Raw genomic sequence first — 27,228 nt, 5'->3', positions numbered from 1 at the left:
ATTGGGTCACAGAAGGTGAAATTGACGCCGACGCTGTCGAGTAAACAAAAGCCTTTTGACGGCCGACAACAGCACTTTTTCAAAAACAAACAAGGCAGCCCTCCAATCAGGAGCATGCTCTCATTAATAACTCAAACGATATGAGACGCTGCAATGTTTTCTCTCACCACCTCAAAAACAAATTAAAAGTCAATCAGAGGGAGGAAAGCAGAAGAAAAAAAATCAAGTCATTTATCCCCAGTGGTGACATTGATAGACAGCTGTAATTGAGCAGGTCGTCTTGTTCCATTAAGAGGATGATGGACCCCCATTTCACTGCCCTCAGGGTTGGCCACTCTATCCCTGATGAGAATTTCCCAGTAATAAGCAATATTAATTATGTTTTAATTGGTATAAATGTCGAACTGTATGAGGAGTATAATGCGGAATAGGCACCTAATGAAAAAAGCAGCAGGCTTGTCTTTGGAAGTTGATGGCTGCTTAATTGTTATTGATGGGTCGGAGAATTAGAGTCAAATTTATGACGGCAGGCTGTAGATAGTTAGAAACACTACAGGCGATAGAAAGTCGTTTTTTCTATCACCGAAGCTAAGTTTGCTCAGTTGTGAGATATTTAAAAAAACATACCAGGCATTCAGTTAAAATCAAACATGCTGAGAAAGATATCAAAATATAGTCTGGCATGTGTCAGCACAATCAAGCCTGCTTCTTGACATTTTATTTGTTCTTTGTAACTCTTACAGTTTATTCTTAGCAGTCAAAATCACTTCCTTTCCCTCTTATTTCCCAACAATTTCGCCGTACACCTGGATCCCATTTTGCTTTCTGCTTTTATGTGATTTTTTTTTGCCTGCCGTTATTATTTCTCACTTCGCTCCTTATCTTTGCAGCAAAAAAAAATTCTGTATCAGCAGGCGTTGTCATTTTATTCCTCTACCTGTCAAACTTTTATATCCCAGTGTTCCCATTTTGCGGTTTTATGCTGTCTTCCCTAATCCTAAGAGAAATGTAAAAAATTATACTGTAGAATGTATTTGTTGGGTCTGTTACCCATTACCATTCACAGTTTGTTTAGGTAGACACAAAAGATTGCATTAAACATGCACACTGATTCCCAGATTTGCATGCGTGCACCTGTATTCACATGCTCATATATAATGTAGATGCTGAAAAAAGGGCAAACACTCAAAACACGTGCACACGTGAACACTACACATCTAGTCAGGCAGTATGAAATTAGACCTGCAACTTAACAATAGCTCCCGGCAGATTACAAGGGCTTCCTCCAGGAAAAGGTAAAAAGATGGAACATATGCTGGTTGACAGCTGCATTGGGTACAAAGAGATGCTGTCTTACCACGAGTGCTCTTGACAGAAAAAAGAAAAAAAGAAAAACATAATCTCAATAGGTTCTATGAGAGAAAAATAAAATGAGAAAAGAGGCATGTGCGGTAAGTGACTTGTATAAATGGTGCAGGGACAATCCAGGCTCAGACGAGGGGAATTCACATCACTGCACTCCCTTTCTAGTTGCGTTAGTGTGGAACACAGCACCATCAAAGTAATAAACATTCCCTCAAGAGGCTTAGTGTTTTGCTGCCTTTATTCTCAACCTTCAGACTAAACGTAACAAAAGCTGCAAGATGTTAAACTCCTCATCTCCCTAAGCTCTTTTTTCTTCCCCACATTCTTATATGTCCCTGCCTTCCAATCGTATTTATAAACATGGATGTATTAGATAGAGAATGTGGAGAAAACTATAAGTGGATTTACTATGCAGATTTTTATGTGTTTTAAGCTTTTTTTAACTTCTCTAAACCTGGTCTAAGGCAGAGAGCTAATATTTCTTCCAAAAAACTGATGACTAATGTCACTACACAATCTGTAATTCTTTCCTTCCTTGTTATTTTTAATGGGTCTCAGTCAATTGAACATCTCTTCTGTTTCATCACAGGTGCCAGGCTACCGCCAGGAGCAGGTGGAGAAGGGCCTGAAGCTCTTCGGCCAGCTCATTAACAACAAGGTCTACCTGCTATGTTTTATTCGCACTCTGGAGGCCCAGCGTGGTTTCTCCATGAGGGACCGTGGCAATGTGGCCTCTCTTATCATGACGGTACTGCAGAGCAAGTTGGAGTACGCCACTGATGTCCTGAAGCACCTTCTATCGGACCTCATAGACCGCAACCTTGAGAGCAAAAACCACCCAAAGCTACTGCTCCGCAGGTGAGAAGCAGGCACAAAAAAGAGGAACAGGGTTTAACGTGACTCCTTTCAATGTCTAACAATTGCCTAAAGTTACACAGCTGGGTGTGACCACTTTGCTTCACAGCCAGTTTCTCCCCCCCCCCCAAATATTTAAACACTGAACAACTGCCACTCATATTTAGCTTGTATTCTGCTTGTTAATGGATACAAATAAAGGTTTGTACTGCTTTATGTGAACCCTTTTACTATCAAGAACAGGATATGCTGCTGCGCTTCCTATCTGTCACATGTTTGGATTAACTCCAGTGACCTTGAATTGCTGGCTCTTTCTCAGAGACACCAGAGTGCATTGCCTTGCACATCATTAGCAAAATTATTATGATTAATTAGCAGTGAATCCAATTTGAAATAGCTCAAGAGGGAAGAAAATGCTCATTTCTGGAAAAAAAAGAAAGAGAGAAAGTGAGACTATGAAAGCTTGCACTCTAGTACAATCACAATCCTCCCCTGGTTTTGTAGTCTCAATGGCAGGCACTTGAACACAGCACTGTGTGTGATTACGCTTTCTGCCTGTGGTGCTTGGTAAATGTGATGATTATGGTTATTCGAGTAACAGCTTGTGTGATTTGTGCATGGGTGTCTATACATAAATGTGTATGGTATTGTATGCCTTTTTTTGCTTGAGGGTCATCAGTCAATTCTTGAAATCCCCAGATGATTTGACTGGCATGTCACAAATTAATTTGTACTTCTAATTTCAATTAGTCATCTAATTCTGAGTCTCCCTCCGGCTAAAAGCTCATCTCTGCCAGTGAAAACACACACAGATACGACAAGCTTAATGCGCAGGGGACCGAAATGAATGCCGTTCAACGCACTGTCTACAAGACGGTGGGCATATTCACCTGATGAAAGCCTGTTTAGACTCCGCTTGGTGATGCAGAGAGAGATTAACGCTGTCTGGGCAGGAGGCATGATTAATTGCAGCCAGATCTCGCCAAGCATGGCGCAGCCACTAAACAATGGAGTTAACCGCTGATCCTGGCAATAGATACAAAATAAGAGATGGCGTGCACAGCAGAGACGGGGAGAGGTAGTCAAGGACAATGCAGACACTTAAAAGCTGTGTCACTAAGAGAGGAAGGCTGAGTACTGGGACATGGAGGCAAGTAGTTATACCAGCTCTTTGATCACTTAGTTAACATGTCACAGCATATTATATGTGCCATACATACATGACTTGTCAGAATGGGATTTGGTTATGAATTTAAGCAGAAATAGAAAAGAAATAGAGAAGTGCTACAGGGACTCTTCCATCACACACACACACACACACACCCACACACCACACACACACACACACACACACACACACACACACATTCCTCTTCTCCTCTCCCTCTTCCTTGTCATCAAGGGACAGGCAGAAGGATAACCCTGAGGGAAGCGCCATCGCATTCATCCAGCACTGGAGAGAGAGCACATGTTTACAACAAATGTTCACCCGGTTTGATTGCCCATTTGTCAAACACACGATTGCGATGGCCACTGATCAGACTGTCTTCATCTCATTCTTCCTCCTCTGATGCGCTTATTAGTCCTTCAACATCCCAGCATGCATTTCAGATTTGATGAGGCAGTGTGAGCAAGCTACGCCACCCCATAGTGTGGGCTGACTGGCGTGTCCTTGGATAGCGGCTGAAAATAGCCCAGATACACAGGCATAAGGCTGTGAAGACGGAGCTTAATATTGTCTCGGAAAGATAGCACCCCTCCTTCTTTTCTTCTCTGTCTTTAATTTGTTCTCTCCTTCTTTCTTTCACAATGTTTGCTCATTTTGAGTGTTATTCTCCTCTGCTACCTGCCTCTGTCTGCTCATTCTCCACTGCTCTCTCCTTTATTTGTCTTCAGTTCTGATGCCTGCACTGCTTGTGACACCGTCACTATCTTTATCTCTCTCTTCTCCTCTTATACTCGCTCTCTCAATCTATATTCCCAGCTTCCCCCCCCCCCACTCCTGTTTTCTTGATTGCTAAATCAATGCTTAAAGTGCGTGAGCAGGGTGTCTCTGGCACAGCATCTGAGCACGGCTACCCACTGCCTCCTCTTCCAAGAAATGTGTGTATGTGTGTGTGCGTGTGCCTTTTTCCTCTCTCCACACACAAACGCACATCCTTCCATCTGTCCCATCTCAACCTGTGCTGAAGCACAACCACCAGGCAAGCTAACTAACGAGAGCCTTCCACAACCATCTGTCGCATTCCTTGCTGCATTCTCCTCCTTCAACTCCTCTCTTCCCTCCATTGCTCCATCTCTCACTCGCCTCCCCCCCAACACCATCCCTCTTCCAATCATGCAGAGTTAAACAGCCTGTCCAAAGCCTTAAGTTTAGTTTGGCTGCAGTTGATGCGTCAAAATATCCGTCTTTATATTGGTCAATAGATGAAAGCCCAATATGTTCTGCCGTCGATCACAACCTTACTTTGGCTCCAGCACGTACACACAATCATCACACAGCGTTGTTTAACTGTAACGATAATGTCTGTTTTGTTTAGTTGTGCATGAGTTACAGAAAGGAAAAAATGTCTGCAGTAAGTGTCAGCAGCTAGCTGTCACTGTGAGACTGTTTGACACATGTGATGACCAATCTTCCTCACCAGGAGCCAGAGTGAGAAATGGAAATTATTTCTTACTTCAAGCTGTGTCTGTTAACTGTGACTGCAGCAAGAGGAAGACCTTCAGATGCAGCCATGATAGGCCCTCTATTCCTACCTAATGTAGTATGTCGTCTCAAAATGATAATTTAATTAAATAATCAGCTTTTGATCAGTTTGATGATGGCTTGTCTTGGTGATAAATTGTTGGCCTGACAATATAGGCTTTTGAAGATGCCACCTTGTGTTCTAGGATAGGTATTTCTGTCATTTTTGCAGTCTGTAAAAATATCTGCAATTAATGATGCACTTAGGGAACAATCTAACATGCAAACCAAAGAAATATCAGAAGAGGTGAAGCGGTTTGATTAGACTGGATGGATAGAGTACTTTGTTGTGGTTTCATTAGTTGGATTGCATGTCCATATCTACCATCAAAGATTCACAGTTCTTCAGGAGGTAACAGTTTTCCAGACAGTCTAAGTGCCCATTTCATACAGATACACCAATACACGTTACTGGCAGCCAACAAAATGTTAAATGTGTGATGAAGCACGGATTCCCATCAACCCTACCTCGGTAATCAGGGGGAACTAAGCACTGCCAGGTCCCCTCTGCTCTAGATCATTCTCAATGCCCACTGCCCCTCTGACTGGCTGCCAAGTAGGCAAGCCTGACCATGCCAACACGCTACGGCACATTTCATTGCATTAACCCAAACATAGGTTGGTGCTGTATTTTGTGTATGAGAGCTGAGGAGAGTTTCTGAGAAGATTGTTTGAAAGTTGTAATAGCAAATGCTAACGTTAGATCTTAAAGCAGCTCCGTCACAGTGCCATTTTTATCCCTGTTCCCCATAGACTTTGCTGTGATCGAGAATGAGCATAAGCAAACTGGTGTGGTCGTGCCAAGACTTAGTATTACTGCAGGGCTGGCACCCGCTGCCAGAAGCGTGCGCACGCACACACACACAAAATACACACTAGTCAGCACACATGGTAATTTCTGAACGCATACGCAGTGGGATTAATTTGTGCCTTTTGCACGCTAGCCTTAAAACAGCCGCACACTTGTCCACTTACACAGCCACACAAAAACACAATATCTATTGGAAGTGAGTAAGAAAAAGGACGTTTAAAAAGAAGAAAAGGGAAGGCCAGACTTAGCCAAGTCATTTCTTCTCGTTCTTTTCTTCATTTTCCCTTTTCAGCGCTCCCTCCCTCCCTGCTTCCTTCCCTGTGCACCTCCTCCTTTCTACATGCTTCTTTCATCCTTTTGATAGATGGGCTACATTTGTGGAAATGGAGAGGATTTGGAAGTGTGTATGATTACAGGATCCAGAGTGGGCAGAGCCAGAGGGAGGGAGGAAGACAGCAAGGACACATGAAAGAAAAGATGAAAAGTGACCTTGTCGACCCTTGGATTTGTGGACGGAGGAAAGGCGGGAGGGGCGGCAAAATGAAAGCGCGGGCACAGTGAGAGGCAGGAAGTTAATCCCCCCCAGGTGTTGTGCCAGTGTTGTCGGGGGGGTGCCAGGCCAGCCCACTGGCACAGCAGACAACATGTCCCCCCTCACGCCTCTGTGTGGAGCCCCTTAAAGAGGCTGTGTGAATGGTGAAGGTGGGAGGGCTGCAGGTGGCAGCTGAAACACAGGGCAAAAAAACCACACAAACGGACACAATGGACACTAATCCTAAAATATTGATGCCGATGGTAGTTGCTCATTGAAAGCAGAGGGGAGGGATGTGTGTGTTTGAGGTGTTCTGACAGATTACCCACACACCCCTGCTGCTGGTCAAGAAGGTTGTTGTCAAAGGATATCCGATCCTCGCCTCTCCTCTTTCGCCACCACCACCATTGTTATTATGTATGCATATTAGCCATTCACACGGGATCAATCACAATGTTGGCCCAGGTCAACACATGCACACAGACACACACAAACGCAGACGCATGCCATTTTGCCACACCAGTGGAGCATGGATGCCAGGTGGAGAAAGAGAGGGAGATGTATTCATTCACTTTCTATTGTGCACGGATCGAGTGTTAGTCCAGTGAATAGGCAAGGGAGCGCTTGATAATGAGGCCAGTGTTATTACAGAGCTGCTCCAGCCCCTAACGACATCAATCCACTGGGATCAAATAAAGGCTTTTAATTGCTTTGCCTCATATTAAAATCCCCGCCGCCGCAGACGAGCTGCCCTCGGCGTGCCTGAGCATAAAAGCCATCCAAAAAGATTGTCTGAAAAGGCCATCATATAGCATGTGCGGAGGCTCTCTCAATTCATGTATTTGCAATTATATTTGTGTAACGAAAGCCATTTCATTAGCAGCGGTCATCATTTTTAGCAGAATATTTGATGAAGGTGTTGAATATTTATGATGGTAATAAGAGCAAGGGGATCATATGTTCATTATGTGCTTTGTGTCTGTCTGTTTGCAGGACTGAGTCTGTTGCAGAGAAAATGCTGACCAACTGGTTTACGTTTCTCCTCTACAAGTTTCTGAAGGTAACTTAAATATCTGATTTGTAACTTTTATTGAACATTTTAAGCTCCTGCAATAAAACATTACCACAAGCAGTTTAATTCAAGCCTCAACCAAGTTAATGAAATCACTGTCACCTCACTGAAGGCTTGATTTTTTTTTCACAAATTTTGAATTTTATTAGATACAAGTAATGGCAAGTAATTGTGATAGATATCTGTTCACAGAAGTCCACTTCTTCTGTGTTGCAATACTTCTTCTCTTCTGTGCTAGTCTTGAAGAAAACATATTTCCTGCTATAACTGCCCTGTCAGATTTATAAGAGAAGAAGTTGTCCTTTTAAAGCCACCATGTATGCTGAGGAGTACCTTTTGCTCCATTCACTAAAAGCAAAATTCACAACTCCTCTCCTCCTTTGGGTCAAAAAATCTCTCCATCATCTCTCCATCCCTTCTGTGTTCTGAACAATGATAAATGTCCGGTCTCTTCTGCTTGATAAACAGCTGTGTTTTCAGAAGGGTAGGTGGGGTTGGTTTCACAAGTCTCTTTTAATGGCATTTTTCTATGTTTATCCATCCAATTTTTAAAAAACGTCAGGCATTGTTTCAACACACTATATATATTGATAGGTGATACAATTTTCTTTTAAGTTAGAGGTACAATTGAGTTTGGGGGGTGATGTTTTATAAGTCTTGCTCAGCAACTCTGGAAGAAAGGCAATCTGGAGAACATTAAAAGCAACAACATCATTTTAGTTCATTTTTTAATATTCTTTTGCTTTGTTTCTCTCTCCAAATCTCTTTGCAGGAGTGTGCAGGGGAACCTCTCTTCTCCCTCTTCTGTGCCATCAAGCAGCAGATGGAGAAAGGCCCCATTGACTCGATCACAGGAGAGGCACGCTACTCCCTCAGTGAGGACAAGCTCATCAGACAACAGATTGACTACAAGACGCTGGTAAGGGGTTCACCTGCCCCGGGCTCCAGGGGCAAGGAGGGGACGCTTAATATGCTTTCAGGGACAAGAGGAGAGAAAAGGGGTGGTTATGGGTTGTTGGTCATGAGATGAGTAACGGGACATAAAGTTGTCGTTGTCACGCTTGACATGAAGGGGGCACAGGAGTGGCGACCTCACTTCCTGTTGAGACTGCCGCTGTCAGGGAAAGAGCGGTGCTTCGGGGTGAGGAGGAAGGAAATATATTATGCATGTGTATGTGAGGCTGAAGCTCTCTCCTTCTGGAACCTCTTATATATTCCCCAAGTCTGTCGGTTGTCGTCCTCTCTCCACTTTGATATGTTTGTTCAGGCAGGGGAACCCAGACACTGTTTAGTCTACCCTTCTTTTTTTTCTTGTGTCACATCTCTTTGTTTCTGGGAGTGCAGATTTTTATATGACCAGAAAAAACTTTCAGGAAATGTGCCATCAATTGGCCTTATTAGAACAGAATCACCAATATTCCGCTTAACACCCAGTTTTGCACACCTAAAGGTGCACATTCTCAAACAGACGCATGAATTCTATGTTAACTGTACACATACACATTGGGGATGCTATATACATAGAAGATAACAAATTTACCCTCATCATTTATAATGTGAGAGGGGGTCAGTGATGTGTGTTTGCGTTAATCTTGTAATACAGGTATTTCCATCCAACACCTCAAGGCAGCACTGAAAGAACTGATGAATATCCTAATAATATTGTAATTAGCTGGTTTACTGCTCATCAATTCAGGTAGTGCATTGCTGTCTCTTTTCAAGCTCCGAGGAAAGAGCACTTTCCCTGTTGAGCGATCATTTTTTTTCTGCTCCGACCCTTTGGCGGGCACAAAATTATTGCGGTTCCATTGAGTACCAATCCACAGTGCAATCAACATTATTAACATAAAACACACAAACCGCTTCCCTGCCAAGATCAATCATGCATTAGATATTTCCCAAAGTATCCACTGCGCTAAATCAAATGGGGAAGGTGTTTGTATCTTTCCAAGTTAACTGCAGCATTTGCAAATATTACAAGAAAATGTACCGATAAATACCAAGTAAAGGTTTCCCCCGTGTAAAACATAATGAAAGCTGTCCTCCTCCCCTAACAGTGGCAGTCTTGTGTGTATTTCTGCTCCAGGTGGTGAACTGCATCCATCCAGAGAATGAGAAGAGCCCAGAGATCCAGGTGAAGGCGCTGAACTGTGATACCATCAGCCAGGTGAAGGAGAAGATCCTGGACGCCATCTACAAGAACGTTCCACACTCCCACCGCCTAAAAGCCTCTGACATGGACCTGGGTACAAATCTTTGTCCTTTCATAGATAAATAAATGTAAAAAGAGCTGGCAAATAGCTTAAGTAATTCTACATTTCCCACACATCCATGTAGCTACCTTGTAACTTGTCAGAACATTTCTATCTGTCCGTGTTTCCCATCCATGTGCCTGGAGAAAAGAAGGCTGAACTCAGACACCCATTGATTTTTACAAAAGGCTTCCCCACCCTTCCCAGCCCCTCTTAAAAAGTACAAGTCTTCTTAGATATAAAGAAGAAGCTTTCTTTTCAACCTCAAGAGACTTGATTTCCTGGCTCTCTCAGTCAGATGTCTGAGATTGGTCTCTCCCCTCCCGTAAACTTCCCATCGATCAACTCTCTTGTCGACTGGTGTCTGAGTCACATGATTGATCAGCTAATCAATTGAGACACTCAGTGATCTCTTCTCTACAAAATCATTTTTGTGGGGCTTTTCGTTTTTTTTCTTTTGTATTTCTTGGGTATCTCACTGGTATCTAATTTATTTGCAAATTACTTTAAGGGCCCTCTGAAAGATGAAGGTGTAATGAAATACTTCTCTGCAAGATTTCTAGTGATCAGGGTTAGGTACTCCTGGTGTGGCTGTATACAAGGCATGTACACAGACATGCACGCTTGTGAGCGTAACAATATTATCCTTGAGTGTTTGTCTGCCGATACCTACAGGCTGTCTCTGCGCCATGCGCCATGCTTTTTATGGTTTAATATTGCCAGATGGATTTTCTAAGCCCCCGTTGTGTGTTCGTAATAGCATATTTATAACCAACCCCGGATCTCTGTCGAGCTGAGTGCATACCGTCGGGAATCTAGCTGTGTGATAGCTAAGTGAAGAGATTGGTTTAGCCTTTTGACGACATTCCTGGATAAAATTGTTTGATGGCCCCCATTGGGCAAGATGTGTTGTTCTATTATTGTTTTATTACGAAAGGGAATTGGAGATTGTGAGAGTTGACTTGCCACTCGTTCTGTATGTCTGAGTGTGAGAGAAAAAAACAAGTAAAAGCAAGCTCACAAGAGAACAGAATTAAATATTCTTTACCGTGCTATGTTTACAGTATGTAGCTGCATGTTGCAAGGATTAGAAGAAAACTGTCTCTATTGTTTATAGACAGAGAACTCAAGGGCATTGATTTGTGTTGTGGGGACATAAGTGCATATCATGTAAAGTATGAGATTTAGGAAATGTAATGGAGAGATCGTATAAGAAAAGATTAGATATTTATGGATGGAAAAATTATAAATAATTACACATAAAAAGGCCTAGCCTTGAATACTCTGCATAAAACGCATAAAACTTTGACGGCATAAGTAACAGTAAGCAACATTGTGCGAGAGGAACAATGGAGAAAACATTAGAAGCTAAAAGATCTACTGAAGTGTAAGTCACTGTTATATTATGTGCTGTAATATCGAGCCACAATGACACAAAGATCTTCAAGCTGCCATTGCAGTTAGCAATCAAATGAACAGGCAGCGGTAATCAGCAAACACAGCAGCAAACAGGAGGATCCTGTTCTCTGCACATTCACAAGCCTCTTTATGCCATTCTCTATCCTGATTGGATATATTGGGCAGGGATACCAGAAAATGTATTTTCTCTTTTACTGCATGAACAGGGCAAGAAGATACATAGGCTACTGACCAAACACTCTGTAACAGTGATAATGTTGGAATACAGAGCTATTTGACACTCATTTTAGTACAAATATATTACAGCAGCTTTAACGTGTCTGCAAACCTTATCTGAGGCTATTCTCACTAACTACGTTATCACACCATCTAATGTATTCCGATCTGATTTTACAGTATGTAATTACAGTTTTCCAGTATGTCTCAGGTTAAAGTGTTTTCATAATTTCACACCAGAATCAGCACCAGCCAGGTTTAATTGCAGGTGATGATGGAGAGCCATCTCAATTGTTAACACTTCTTGGTGCATTAAGCTATTTGAAAATTATGCTTTTAAAAAATGAGGACAAAATAGGCAATTTAAAAAAAAAAAAAAAACTGTGAAAATTACACATATGAGAGAACATGTTTGACAAAATCTTTGGCTAGCTTCTGAAGTTAGCATATTTATGATGATGATGATGATAATGCTTGAGTGGAAACAGGTCTTACATTTATTTACTCAGTTGGTTATTGTGGCATACTTTTAAGCTTGCAATCCAATGTCTTCTACACAGGTAATATCAGTGGTTCTCATGATCTCTGACACTCACACTCACACACTTACACAAACTGATTGCAGTGGCTGATAAGGATAATGGGATTGTGGATGGCCTGTCCTGAGACAGATTGGCCAGGAGTGTTGTTATCCCAGATATTGTTTTTAATTCCCGTCTGCTGCAATCCACCGTCCCCCTGCAGGGTTTCAGAGAAGATGGGGCCTGTGAACAAAGAAGCTAGGCCCTTTGTGTGTGTGTGTGTGTGTGTGTGTGTGTGTGTGTGTGTGTGTGTGTGTGTGTGTGTGTGTGTGTGTGTGTGTTTGTCTTTATGTCCCATGTTGCCTCTAGCAAATGTGTGTCATGCATCTCAGTGGAGAACAACAGTCACCTTCAGCCCTTTCTCTTCACCATAACACTTCCTAAAGCCCTTATCTCTTTGGCTGTATGCAAGTCTAAAATGCGAGTCTCTAGACACACTCACATACACACTGTTCTCTTCCTGCTGAGTAGCGACCACTGGATTTGGGAATCAGAGTAATCTCAGTTTGCTCTGGTTTCACATAAAGTTCATTCTTTTTATTTATTCCTTTCTGACTTTGTTCTTTTTTCTCATTCCTCTGTTGTTTACTGAGCCACGACTGGAGACGGGCGTTCATTTGCATCTTTATGGGAGGATGTACTGTATAGACAAAAACAACAGGAGAATCTTTATTTCCTGCAGTTTTTTCAGATGCTAACACAATTCTGGTCGATCCTCCAAAGACAGGCCTCATCATGCAGCACAGTGATTGCCGCTTTGTTTCCCCGTTTGTGATCAGAATAAGAGATGACAGTGGCCGACGCAAGAGGGAAGCACAGCAAGGAGGCCCAGACACAATAACGTATTCATAAAGCCCATGATGTCTGCAAAAAGAACAGAGGAATCATCAGCTTGTTTGTTTTTGAGATGGCTTTCCTCGTTCACTTATGATAATGTTGCTGGGGCATTGTGAGATGTTTCTATCAAAGCTTTTGTTTTGTTTTGTGCTGAGGTTGCACAGATGTAGAAAGCTTGGTGTGTATGTAGTGTAGATGAAATTTGGTTGTAAGGTCATGTAAATGCTCATATGTTGTTTAAATGAAAGACACTGTCATGTGCACTGGGGGTTACTTGTTGAAAAGTATGGAAATTAGGTGTTTTACAGTCTTTGAAACTATAACTTTATGTCTTCAGTTTTTATTTTCTGCACATTCTGTCTGCAAGGAAATAACTCTGGTCTACTACAAAACTCCTCGCAATGAGAGCAGCTAGGCAAGGGGCTTAGAGCTGTGAATTGTAGTTTGACAAGATGACTGCAGGGACCACTAGCACCTTCAGAGAGCAGTGCATGAGGGCAGAAGCCCTTGGCATGCAGCTGTATTCACACCCTTCGATCTCACCAGCAAAGTAAAGGAAAAGCTTAATTCTAAAAAAGAGTAGAGTGGGTGATTAATTCAACTCGGCTCTTGTTACTGTCTCTCACATGTGTCATTTCTCTTTTGGTTCTACACCTACTCTTAAAATGTTCTGCTTTTCCACCTCTTTGTGAGTCTCTTCAGACTTCATATGACAATGTGACACGATTTTTCTGGAGAAAGCAAAGAAAACCTTCAGCAGATGAAGACATAGATAGTGACTATCTATCAGAACTTTTCAGCCTGTTACAGAACATCATTTCTTTAAGAATTGCACTAAAACATAATGATTGTCACAACAAACATACCTTAACTGTTAACTGTCTGGTTAAAAAAAAAGGAAAACACTTGTACCAGCAGATCAACATCATGCTGAGATATCTTGAAAGATGCACAGAAAAAAGGGGGCAAAAACAGAACCTCCTTAGCAGAGGAAACAAGTATGAATAAAAAGTTAATATTGTCAAATGATTAGCGCTGTGTGAATATGATTGGTAATATTCTCATTGTTTTGTTTTGTTTTTTCCTGTGCGATTGCAGAGTGGCGTCAGGGTCGGGGACAGCGCATGATCCTGCAAGACGAGGATGTCACCACAAAGATCGAAGGGGACTGGAAGAGACTGAACATGCTGGCCCATTATCAGGTACGACTATAATCAAACAACAAAAAAAAAAACACTGTTAAAGGACTTAAAGTATATTTCCATACTTAAGTACCATTTATAATAGATTGATTACATATTTTATTTGAGGACATTCGCATCTTCTTTTTTCCAAGGAAGCTACAACTGTTTTCATCCTATTTCCAAAGTCATGGTGCACAAACTCAATGCTGAAGCACATCTCTGATCCATTAAGAACTCTTCTTTACTACTAATTATGACTCTATCCACAGTTGCGATCTCTGATGCCCTCTCAGCTCACCTCAAGCTCTTTCTGCTTAGGCTGTGCAACCTGATGATCTTCGCTCAGCTCCAAAACTATGTCATGGACAATTCAGTGAAAGCACTTTTATAGCCATTTTGTAAGTCCTCAGCTGACAGGGACTCACGCCACAAACACAAATTATCTGTCAGGTTAAAGGGAAGTGGCCAACAACAGTGACACTTGGAAGTAATCCCTTATGTGATTCTAGATAGAATCTGATGTCCCGACCAAGTGTCGTTTTGTTTCTGAAGTGGATTATAAGCATAGGACACAGGCTCACAGGGTACTGTATGCACTCACACAAATGCATAGTTAATAGCACAAGGTAAGGTCTGAGACTGAGAAAAACAGACCTGCTTTGTCAACAAAGCTGTTGTGTCTCTGATGTTGCTGTGAATAATACAAGAGACTAAGCAAGCAGCCACTGTCCCCTCCAAGTGCTGATTCCACGGCGACTAAATTAAATGTCAGCATCAGCAAGTGTATACAGGCTCGCAGTACGAGGCGCCGGTGGAATGGATTAGGGAGCTGATTCAAATCGGAGATAAGATAATGAAGACAGAAGTTAATTCATTTTTTCAGGATGGGAAAGAAGGGCGACTTATCCTTGACAAAAAGAAAACACTCCCATCCACTCAAAATTTGTCAGCAGGCTGAGCAAAGGGCAAGGAAGGGAGGAGACACCGCAGACACTCTCAGACTTCAGTCAAGGGCATCTGCCAATCCATACACAGTATTTCCACTTTAATAACTTAATTTCACTGAGATGTTGTGGCTTGAGGCGAAAAAGGTTAAATGTATGATTTTTTTTTGTTTAACATCTCATCGCTCTCGTAATCCAATCCAATGATGCATCTTAGTGATAGAGAGTATATTAACTTAAGTGTACTTCAGTACAAGGTACGTTCTGCTACTTTATACTTCCACTCAACAATAAAAATTTCCAGGTAAATATTGTACTTTTACTCTACTACATTTATTTGAGAGTAACTAGTTACTAGTAAAAAAAATTATTTTTATTTGCAATTAGATGAAAAAAAAACATGTCAATGTATATACATGTTTATACATTTATAGTTTACTTTTGCTTGTACTTGTTGCTAGAAAATTACTTTTGATACACAAGTAAATTTAATATTTAATACTTTTACTGAAGTACTTTCCTACTAATACTAATATTTTATCATGACATCTGTACTTTTTCAAGTTTGACTTTTGGGAACTTCTTACAACACCATTGAATGACATCAGCCCAGAAGTGCTGCTAAATTTACTCCTGTGATGTCCACAAGACATGTTATCGAAACATTGTTTGTCTTATTAGAGGCTAATATGACTGACCAGACACGCTCAATAGAATCATGTGCTCTGCTTCATAAAACCAATCTGGTTTGATCTGCCACTAGTCAAACATAACCACTCAGCCTCCATTCAGTAACAGTGAATCACAAACTCAGTGAAAAGTTGGATTTTTTTTTTTTTCGGGAAAACATCACATCAATTTGGCATTTGCGCTATCAGATCTCCCTGTCCCCGTAATGAGAGACATATCTCTCCTCCTCCTCCCTTTCAGGAAACTGTGCTCTGCTTTCTGCCTTTATCCTGCAAATGTTATTTCCCCAAATGCCACTCCTCCTTTTCATTATGTTCCATTGTGCTTCGCTGATTTTATATCTATTCAACATGTAAGAGCAGTGATCAAGGAGCATGCTTAAGGGTGTTGGTGAGTTGGGGGGGGGGGGGGGCTCGCCACAAAGGAATAACAAGATCTGCCCTGTGGGCCTTGCGCTTACAATAATATAAACGTATTATGCATTAAGAGCAGATTGAGTGACTGGGTGAAATAATGATACAATCTTAATAAGACCCTGGCTCGCACACATACACACACATGCATATATGCACGAAAAGCCCCTGGTCCTTATTCCCTGTCCCATCCACCCGCACTGTGATAGGGATCACTTCAATTAACCCCGCCTTACCCTGCGGCACGGCTCGCCAGATTATGCAGAATAGGGTATACTACGTTTGTGTGTGTGTGTGTGTGTGTGTGTGTGTGTGTGTGTGTGTGTGTGTGTGTGTGTGTGTGTGTGTGTGTGTGTGTGTGTGCATATGTGTGCGGCCGGGGCAGAGCATATCCCAGTTGTGTTAATTGAATCATGTTTGGCTGACTGTAAAAGGAGGAGCACGAGATTCATTCATTCACACACACTTATTTACACATTTACACAGGCACATACAGACGCTGCTGGACTCTTAACACCTTCATACACACACTCCCAAATACGTACACACTAACTGACCCTAGAGGAAAGGTTTTATTGAATAGAGACTGTGGGACGTCCCTTCTCACACAGGCCTGTACGATGCTCTTAAACTCTCCCTCCCCCCTGTCAGTCATCATATGCATGTGTGGGCTGAGCTGAGCACATACGGGTAATAAGATATTCAGTTTATCCACATGAAACCGGAATAGATGGAGAGAAATATAGAAAATGACACCAACAAAATGATCTATTGGTTTTCTGATTGCTTGTGTTAAAAATTTGCACACATTAAAAATACAAAATCTGTACGAATGGCTTTTGTCTGCAACATCATTTGAACAAAACGTGTGTCTGTTTTTCAGGTGCCTGATAATGCAGTAATGGCCTTGGTTCCCAAGCAAGTTACAGCCTACAATTCCGTAAACAACTCCACTGTGTCTCGAACTTCTGCGAGTAAATATGGTAAGCTGACATGTTTCTGTACATCTTCCAGTTTTAGTGACATCTGTGTCTCTTTCAGCCACTTTGTCATACAAAATCGGCTAGATTGATATTTGAAAGTGACAACAGAGGGTAAGGAGCAACAAAAGATTATCATATTTAAGTACAGCGACAAAGCCTCTGTCACTTGATGTAAATGAGCCACAAATGTATATTTTTGCTTGTATCACATGCATAAAGTGGGCAAAACGATTCCAAATTGTATTATTAATGTGGCTGATTAGGGACAGATGTTTTGCTTCTGGAGAGTTGATACTGCGCAGAGCCTTGACAGCATATCCTGTGGACAATCTCAGTAAATTCAAGTAAAATATGAAGACTGCCCTTCCCATCCCATATGAATGCACCTTACAAAACACTGAAAATGGAATTGCTCATAAGAAATAAGAAATATAAAAAAATATCTTTTGAGTTATTATTTAAGTCAATCAAATCACAGAAGCAAATAGAATATGTGTCTTTAAAACACAAAGAAAAAGTACAGGCTAAACAAATAGCCATGTAAAAATGAAATGCTCTTGATGCTCCCACATGAGAGTCAATATCTGGTGATGAGCATTCACAGGACCCTGCATGATAACACTGACAGACCTCCAAAGACAAGACACAATTTAGAGTATCTGAAAGGATTTCTGAAACATAACAAGAGACAAAATGGACTTTTTCTTCTGTTGTCCTGGCCTCTTTGGACCAGAGTACAGCCCTGTGCTAGTCTTCTTGTATTTTTTGGTGTTTTTTTTCCAAGTGTCCGTCTGCTCCGTGTCTCCTTGAACCTGAGAAACCATCAAGTTAGTGGCTGATCAAAGGGCCGGCCTCGCTAGCCGCAAACACTTCAGACACATCAAATGTGGTGCCACATTATTAGCATCCCCTCATCTCCATACGGACTCACCTCGCTTCTCCGCCACCAAATTAGACCAGATAGGAGAAGGTGCAACGGAAAAGGAAGGGAGCGAGGGTGGTTGCCAGGAATATCTACCTCCGCAATATTTTTAAGGGATTGACTTCAAACACAAGTGTGATCCACTTCACAACTGGTGTGGTACTTGAGAGTGACTTTGAACTCTTTCTGAATACAATGGCCAAATAGGGGAGAGCAAGACAGAAGAAAAAATTTAATATGGATGCTGAAGACTGAAAGTGGAGCAAGACAGAAAGTTGTGGGGTAAAAAGTACAGATTAGGACAAAGACTGTGTAACATCTTGAGTCGGACCACGAAAGTAGAAACTTTTGTGTCTTTGATGTAATGTTTCCATCAAAAACCACAAAGAGAAAAACAACAATAACACAAGGAAAATAACCTCCATCGTGTGGATCAGAATAGAAACCAACCAGAAATCTCTCTCCTGTGTATCCCCGACTCATCATCACTCTCAGCTTTCTAACTTCTTGAATAAATTAAAGTAATACCAGCTCCCATACAACAGCACAATCAGTGTGTTACTCATCTAGCATCACTGAAAACACACAAGTCAAACCAGACGTGTGGAGAACACTTGACACAGGTCTTATAACAGCGCTGCAGTTAAATATTGCTCGCTTGAGTATCACAAAGAAGAAACAAACTTCTTCAGTTGATCATACTGTAATTGAATTTGCGCAGTCCACACACACACACACACACACACACACACACACACACACTCTCTCTGTATCTGATATCTCCAGCTGTCTCTTTTCCCCTGAACTCTCTCCTCCCGCTTTTCTCTCTGGACGGATTGATTTCCGTCACACTGAAAAACACTTTTCCCTTCACTCCTCTCTCTAAACCGCACCCACTGATCAATTTTTTTTCACACTGTGTAAACATTCATTGAGCCATGTGTTTGGAAATGTCATCGCCACTCCGGCCATTGGGTGGGCCATACATATTTCATCTCGTCTGACACCTGTTCGATTTTGTGTCAGCCGGCGATGCCGTGTCTTGTCCCCGGGAGAAGAAGGCATGAAAAATTAACCATGCACACTTTCTAAAAGTTTCATATCCAATCTCACAGACCTGAAAATTGGAAGGCACAAGCCAAAAAAAATGTATTCTGTAGCTGACACGGAGGTTATGGCTTTTCTCCGCCTCTCTGGTAAAGCAACAGGCTCGTACTTGTAGGTTGTTTTTTAGTTTGTTTCTGTGTTTGTGCAGCTTTTTTGTTAAATTTCTTTTCTGATGTGCCATGTTTCTTCCCAAGAAAACCCAACAAATTTAGCTGTTAATGAGATAAATTCACATTATATATCATACTTATAAACTTAGACATTTAACTGATGCTAGAAGGTATCGCTGACGTGTTTTGTTTTGTTTTTTCTACAGAGAACATGATCAAGTACACTGGAAGCCCTGACAGCTTGCGTTCCCGTACTCCCATGATCACTCCTGACCTGGAGAGCGGGGTCAAGGTTTGGCACCTGGTGAAGAACCATGAGCACGGAGACCAGAAGGAGGGTGACCGTGGCAGCAAAATGGTCTCAGAGATCTACCTGACACGACTTCTGGCTACCAAGGTGAGCTATTCTTATACATTGGTAGTGGTTCACACTATCTGGCGATTTATCTCTCATGCTAAATATACACTTCATTCGGATTTATATCATTTTGCAGAGAGATTTTACAGCAACTCTCAGTCTCCTCAGTTGCATTTTTAACGACTACAGCAGTTATGCAGGTGATAGGCTAAGGCCACTCTAACCTTTACCCTGTGGAACCATGACTCAGAAAACCCCCTGCTTTATTTAAATATTCATGTTTACTTTGGATGAGTCATCTCAGTGGAAAAGATTATTCAAATGTATTCTTCTATCCCCTCAGGTGAAAAAGAGAAAATAGATATTTCTGTTTGTTTTCTCTTTTCTTTGCGGTTGCGTTGACGCCGCGGCATATCAAAAAGGGTAAAGAAGAAAGGACCCATGGAGCTAGCGAAGGTGTTTCTGTAATGAAAAAAATGATCAGGCAAAAATAGAAATGGCTATAAAATGAGTCTCTTTGAATGTGCCTTGCGACAATGGCCTTCAGACATAAAAAAAAAAAAATGGTTAATTTGGTTTGAAGGGAAAAGTGACTTTGATCCAACAGCTGAATGCAAATTTCCAATCCACTCCTCCCTCTCTTCTTTTTTTCATCAAGACATCCACTCTATCAGACGCAGACAAAGGCATACAGGGAGGGTGAAAGAAAACGCTGCGATCTGAAAAATGTTCAGGCTGTAATTATTTGAAGTTTTGTTATTTTGATCCACTGCCTGCTTTTGTTTAGCAGTTACAGAGAGACCATCGGCTCAGTTCTGTGTATGTACTGTATATACATACTGACAGCGTCTTTAAGGGAGTGCATCAAACGGTAAACATATACAGTAAACAGGGCATCAGAGGAAGAAGCAGGGGAATACAAATTGTCCACACCACATCAATAATAATGATAATCATAAAACCTTAAAAGGGGGAAAAATTACATATTTCAGTAATAGGATTAAGATGATTTAATGCAGGATGTATTATGCATTCCTATCGCTGACCATTAACAAATTATGCGGTTACTATTACTTTATGTGATTAGTTTACACTTAATAGTTCATCAGTTAAGGAATGTTCATTCACAGTTACTTCACACAATAATGGATATGCGACTGAATTAGCTGGATTCCATTTACATAAATTTATTTCAGACCCATGCATCTGCTCAGCCTCTCTGAGAGCGGAGCACAGTGCCATCCATTTGTATTAATCAAAACGGTAATCGGATACAAACATTCATATATACAGTTGCAGTTTTAAATTATTTAAACTTTACTTTAAATACTTTAAAATAACAGCTTCAAAATGATTTTCACAGCCACTCCATCCCCTATCACTTATTCCTGCAACTTCAGTGAGAGGGTAGGATCACGGCTTTAAATACATGTTTACTTTGAGATACAAGTTTGACAAGCTGTTACATAAAGTGGTATTGCGCTCAGAATCTGTGAGGTGCACAAAATCACACAAAATTACAATTTCTACATAATGTTGCTTTAATGTAGGAAGTTAACTGTGAATTAACACTCCTTAACCAGTGATCTATTAAAGGATTTTACACATTAAAGTGTGTTTGCAGGTCTTGGGGAATACTACTGCAAATGTGAAAAAATCTGGTACCTACATTACCCACAATGTAACTTAGCCACTGTGACATCAATGGGGGCAACTTATCAGACTTCATGCAGCGTCCTCTAGAGCCACCAAATGTTTCATACTTCTCTTTTCACATATGCAGTTGTACTCCCCAAGACCTGCAAACACATTTGTCATTTGTCAGTGATGAGCAATAGGAATTCATTAGACATTCTTGATGAGTTCATGCATTAAATCATCATGATTAATACATTAGCTAAACGTTATGATTTATACCCTTAAGTAAAGCATTACCACACTCATCAACAATGTGCTTGGGAAAGTCCAGTTAGTGCCTCCAGATAATATGCAAAAAAATCTAGATTATTTTGTTCCGTTCTCCTTATCTGTTTAGTGGGGTCATTATGTGAAACCACATAACTTTTGTTGAGCTATTGTTTATAATGGTTAGAACTAAAACACAGCGCAGCCAGAACACAACTGGAGAAAGCAGACACAGAAGTGTCTGTTATGTAGCAATAGCTATAATGTTCACAACAATAGCAAGTGTTAGCTACAGCTTCTTTACAAAGTTACAAAATCCACTCCATTAGCAGACCACATTCAGATGCAGAATGCAAAATGTAGTGAAACACAGACATCACAGGCCAAACACACAGACAACTGATCACTTCCCTCTGTTTATACTTGGAGAACTAATGACTGACCAGATGTGGGGCCAGATGAGCAAAATCAGGTGATCAATTAATGCAGATAAGTGAGACAGTGACAACAGCAGGCCAAAAGAGGTGTGACTGTGAAACAGGACATGATGAGCCCCATATGAGACTAACTAATAAATAAACATACAGGGGTCGGAGGGGAGGAAGGAGCAGCCGTCACCATGACACATACCGTGTAGCCCTCCGCAGACCTACACACATGTGCACGTCACCTCTCGGCCCCTGTGAGCTGCTCCATTTCCCTGCCATTATCCGATTCCAGAGAGCAGGAAGGTGGCTTCTGACTGCAGACAGCACATCATCTTTCCAGATGGATTGTTTTTCGTGAAATAACCAGTTTATCTTGGCCGGCCATCTCTCTTGGTGAGAAATGATTGGGCAGACAGGCAGTGTAATTGACTGCGTTTGGCTTTCACCTTGCCAATAAATACCTCTCCCTGGCAACGCTGCTGACGTCTCTCATATTAGCTCCATCAGTGTCACTCTGACGGAGTGTGGGTACGGGGCGTGTTCACGTGTGTGGAGAGCAGAGGAGCAACAGGGAAGGATTGCATTTTCTATGCTCGCACTCAAGAGTGTGTGTGTGTCCATCTCTTCTTCGTCTCCCTATTTTCGTTTCGGGCTCCATCCCATGTTCTGATTGTTTGCTTTGGAGGCAAATGCCATCAAAACATCCAGATGACACAGTTTGTTTAGAGTGCGGTTTAATGATGGGGTAGATGGTCGTGGGGGGGCATGTTGGCAGCTTCATCTCCACCAGGGAACAAGAGAACCCTGTTGATGACGACAGTGTTGATGCACATGCCCCCCTTGAGATAGAGGATGACGTAAAATGTCAAAGCCTCGACACTTGTAGGCACATGCACACGCTTTGGCATCTGCACACACTTAGAATTGTTGGTATTCCCTTGCCAGCTAATGCAGACTGCCACTCGTACGGCACGTGGGCTTGATAAAGAGATATGAGATTCCATCTTCATAGAAAAGCGATAAGCTGTCGGGAATGTTGGCCACATTAGAATTATAGCCGGGATTGTCGGACTAACAGGATTCTCTCCTCCGACTCTCTTCTACCTCTCTTGACTCGGAGATTCGGTCACCCGCTCCAACCCAAATTGGATTTTTATTTGCCAGTGCCTGTACACACCTCATCTGCCACACTCAATGGCCTCTTCTCCTGATAGGAAACCTCTGTCATTTCATTTCCATCCCTCGCTCTCGCCTTCTCCCATGCATCCCATCAGCTCATTCTTTACAAGAGGATTAGATTCTCTCACTCTGTGTCTCCTCTCTCTTCTCCTCCTCCTCCTTAAAGTCGCCAACATTAAATCAAATTAGGGTCAATGGTGCAGTGTGGGAGCTAATCCGGCAGCACAAAGAGGCTTAGGAGATGCGCCTCCTGTTCCCAGATATTATTAAAAGTCAGCTGTGAAATAACAATTTCCCCCATCAAAGCAGCGAGCAGATTTAGGGGCCAGGTCTGTGAGATAGGAGTCAGACACATAAACATCGGAGCTAGGGGACATGCACTGCACAAGTCATAAACTCACACAGGTAAAATATACACAGGTTCATGCCGATCTTTCGGTCCGCAGATTGACTGGCTCTGTGGATTCCCTTTTAATATAGATGCTGACTTAACATGCTGAAATTGTAGACTGGCAGAGTTCTGTATAGTTCTGTACATTGTCATATTTTGTATTATTCACTATTGTTGACTTTGGAATGGAAAGATACCTGGTTTAGTGCTCCCTGTAATCAGTTTTCCATCTTCTCTGCCTCCTCTGTAGGGTACGTTACAGAAGTTTGTGGACGACCTGTTTGAAACTATCTTCAGCACGGCCCATCGAGGCAGTGCCCTGCCACTGGCCATCAAATACATGTTTGACTTCCTGGACGAGCAGGCCGACAAACACAACATCCATGACCCGCATGTCCGACACACATGGAAGAGCAACTGGTGAGTGGAGTTTTCAGCATTTGAATCTTTGTGCAAACACACACACGAGACAAACAGTACTAGGCTTGGGTCTTTGATGGACATGAAATTGATTTCATTATTTGTTCACCAGTGTGGTGCCTTTTGCTCCATTCATGGCCTTTTCTTTCAGCTGTTCTGTTGTTTAAGGCACCGCACACATAATCAGTACATTTTGGCACATTTCACATGGCATTGCCCTGGTATCACCACGTGTCAGTGCCAAGCTTCACCACACGCCTCTTCCCTTCCTAATATCCATTAACCACAGGGGCGTGTAATCTTCATTAAAGCCAACCACAAGGGGCTAATCCAATTGGCTGCCAAGACTCACCATCTATTATCATGGATAACTGGGCCAAAAAACGCCTGTCACTGTGGAAATCTCCATAGTGACAAATGTACGCTCCCAGGTGGAGGAAGTGCACCTCTAAATTAATATCAACTGATTAATTTAGACCACACTGACCTCTGTGAGTTCACCTTTAGAGGTTGGTAGGGGTTAAATAACCAACAGTGCACCGGAACGTGGCAAGGAGAGAAATGAAAAGGTGAAGAAAGGGAAGTGAACTCAGTGGGAGTTAAATGCACACTAATATCTCATTAGCCTTCTGGCCTCTGCCAAGATCCCAGCATGCATCACTCAGCCCAAGGCCCGGGGGAACCACGGAGATAGGAGGATAAAATTGATGTGCATCAAGGGACAAATAGAGAAATGGAGGGAGGTACGTGAAAGGAGAAGCTAAAGAAGGGGGAGAAATATTATTTACTTTACGCTATGGTCCTAATTTTGGTCCTTTCCAGCGACTGCGTTATTGGGCCATTTGCAGCGTGTGTTAAGTGTTTTCTGAGAGCGCAACGGCTCGCTCTTACATTAGACTTTTAATGGAATGGGCTCTCACTAGAGGGCTGTGAATGAGTAGCAATTTATCATAACACACCATCACAAAAAAAGCCACTTAGATTGCACACAACAGTTTGTGCTGATGCTACCACAGATATCTTCTCAGTGTGGGATGTGCATATGGCTGCGTGTCTTTTTTTGCTTCTCGCCGTGTGTGCTTTACCCATAACCTTTAATCGTCTTAAAAGAGTGCAATCTTGGCTTCAACAAAAGCCTTCATTTTAGTCTGATGGGAGAGAATAATAATGCCAGCGCCCCTCCTTTGCTGGGGCCCCGTCCCATTAAACCTACCCATCGTCATCATACATGCCATTAACTCCGACCAGAGCCTCTACACGCCACAGCTACCCCCACCTCTCCTTCAGGGTTTCCCCGCCATCACTGCACATTCTTATGTTGATTTTCCTTCAGCCTGTAGTGCTTCTTATATTATTATCATATCAAAATAGTTGTCATGATTCTTGTTTGCCTTCAGAGCTGTATATTTTAGATTTCCATTGATTCATTCCACACACACTGACGGCTGACAGGAACCTAAAGATGGCATAGATTTATTCTAGCCCAGGAAATTATGTGGCCCCTCAGTGATAGCCATCACTAAGTAAACTGTTACGAGTCCCAGAATTTCAACTAAGCAAGTGAAAATTCAGTAAAATGTTAGCTATATCTGGATTGTGTGACAGAGTTGTAATGTCTATCTGTATGTGTGTACAGTAAGTATGTGCACGCATGAGTCTCTGGCTCTGAGAGCATCTCCAGATGGTATCTTTTTGATTAGCGGCAGCGTGTCAGCATCTCCTCTCACCCTCACTCCTCTGTATTTGGTGTGTTTATGTCTCCGTCTGCACCGTGTGTTTGTCATGACGGGATGCAACAGACAGAATTTTAATTATTGTGCAAAACTGGCACACACGTCCCTCTGCTCTGCATGCAGATAAGGGCCTATGTGCTGTCATGACACAATCCTCAGCCCACTCACATTGTAAATGGCATCACTAGGACTTTTAAGGTTAGGCTAATTATCTCATTATATCATTATTAAGTCATACAGTGTTATTCAAACAAAGTTTTCAAATTGTTTTAAGCTCTTTTGTCCAGGCACACAGCTTGTTCAGTAGTGGATTGCAACTTCCTATTCACATGAAAGGTCATTCCCTTCTGCCTACCGAGGTCCAGTTGGAACAGTGCCCAGTCAGGTCACCTTTATAAACCTGTTAATTTGAACCTTACGCCGCTGCATCAAAAAGGTCAAGCTTAGTCAGTTCCCTGTCTGTGCTGTAACGCCTCGAATGGGATGCCCTGGATCACAACATCTGTGACCCTTTTCCTGCCAATGGTGAGCTACTTCATTAGGAATGGGACAACATCCCACAACTGGAGAGTCAGAGGCTCAAAGTGTCAATCAGTGCATGTTACCGAAGGGCTGCAGGGAGACCTGCTGTTCCTTTTGTTGTCTTTATTTGTAGTAAAGTGCCTAAGGAAATATTTACAAGATCTTGCAGTAGTATGGCTGTTTTGCTGCTTTAAATTAGGAAGTTTAGTCAATACTGGTTGGTAATCTCGGTAAAATGATGAGGATTAGGAGAGTTAATTTAATGGCCAATGTTGTCTTCCTTTCACTTTGCCTATATGACCAAATTCTTCTTAGAGTGCCAGGTAAATATGCATTTTTTTTTGTTTTGTTTTTTTTCTATCTATAAGGCACTTTGTAGTCCTAAATCGCTGGAGAGAGCAATAGACTTTTAATAAAAGGGCTTTTTCTGACACCGCCAGCGTAATACCTCTAGGATCAGAGATGCCCTTGATCTTGGCAGCTGATATTTAACCTAATCCCTCACCAAAAGGACTGATCATGGCCATCATATTCCTTAAACTAGTCAGCGTGAGTTAACTGCTGAAGAAATTCAGTGCTCAACACAATAGATAATATGAAGATGTTATTATGGGGATCGTTTTGAATGCAGAGCCTCATCATTTTAGTGTCCACCGCTGATTGGAACAGCACATACCTCAAAGCTCAGGGCAGCTGGGGCAGATTGACAACAATCAAGGGGGCACAGCAGTGGTGTTAATATCTCTCTGATCCCTGCACCTAATCCCACTAGATTCTTTGCTTAGATTAATTTTGAAGTCATAATGCAGAGTTTTTTCTTCCTCTGATTCTAAATCCTCTTTTGTTAGATTGTACATCTGAATGGCTTTGTGGGTGGCTGTGCAAGGATAAATGCTAAGAGGGATGGTAGGGGAGAACCGGTGGTATTTAAATGATTGCATTATTATTTTTTTCCCCCCATCCTTTGATATTGTGCCACACAGAGAAACTCCCATGCAGGCTAAACTGCAGTGTCTTTCCTGTTTGATTTTTGCAACATCAGCTAAAAGCACATAGCCCAGAGAATAGTAAAGATACAGAGATCCAAGTAACACTCAGCTCTTTCTTAATACCACCTGAGCCCTTTCACTGCAACACACAGATAAAGCTGGCCCTATATCTATTCATTTTGGCAGAAACAAGCCCAGCAAATAAACAGACTTGTATATTTTTATTATTCTGGACAGGCACAAAATAGGACCCGTTTGCGCAAA

General features: G+C 41.9%; 1 protein-coding gene across 1 annotated transcript in view; it reads left to right on the top strand.

Annotated features, from left to right (window-relative positions):
- plxna4 (plexin A4) overlaps positions 1-27,228 on the top strand; it is a 233,762-nt gene that overhangs the window by 197,978 nt on the left and 8,556 nt on the right. The window contains exons 22-29 of the mRNA XM_030439779.1: positions 1,955-2,223; positions 7,303-7,369; positions 8,154-8,300; positions 9,468-9,627; positions 13,785-13,888; positions 16,801-16,900; positions 19,246-19,436; positions 23,551-23,720. Coding sequence (XP_030295639.1) covers positions 1,955-2,223; positions 7,303-7,369; positions 8,154-8,300; positions 9,468-9,627; positions 13,785-13,888; positions 16,801-16,900; positions 19,246-19,436; positions 23,551-23,720 — 1,208 coding nt within the window. The remainder of the gene's footprint in view (positions 1-1,954; positions 2,224-7,302; positions 7,370-8,153; positions 8,301-9,467; positions 9,628-13,784; positions 13,889-16,800; positions 16,901-19,245; positions 19,437-23,550; positions 23,721-27,228) is intronic.

The sequence above is a fragment of the Sparus aurata genome, chromosome 14 (assembly GCF_900880675.1).
Source record: "Sparus aurata chromosome 14, fSpaAur1.1, whole genome shotgun sequence".
In the NCBI taxonomy this organism is placed as follows: Eukaryota; Metazoa; Chordata; class Actinopteri; order Spariformes; family Sparidae; genus Sparus; species Sparus aurata.
Note: the sequence above shows the minus strand (reverse complement) of the source record. Positions and strands in the feature narration are given on the sequence as shown.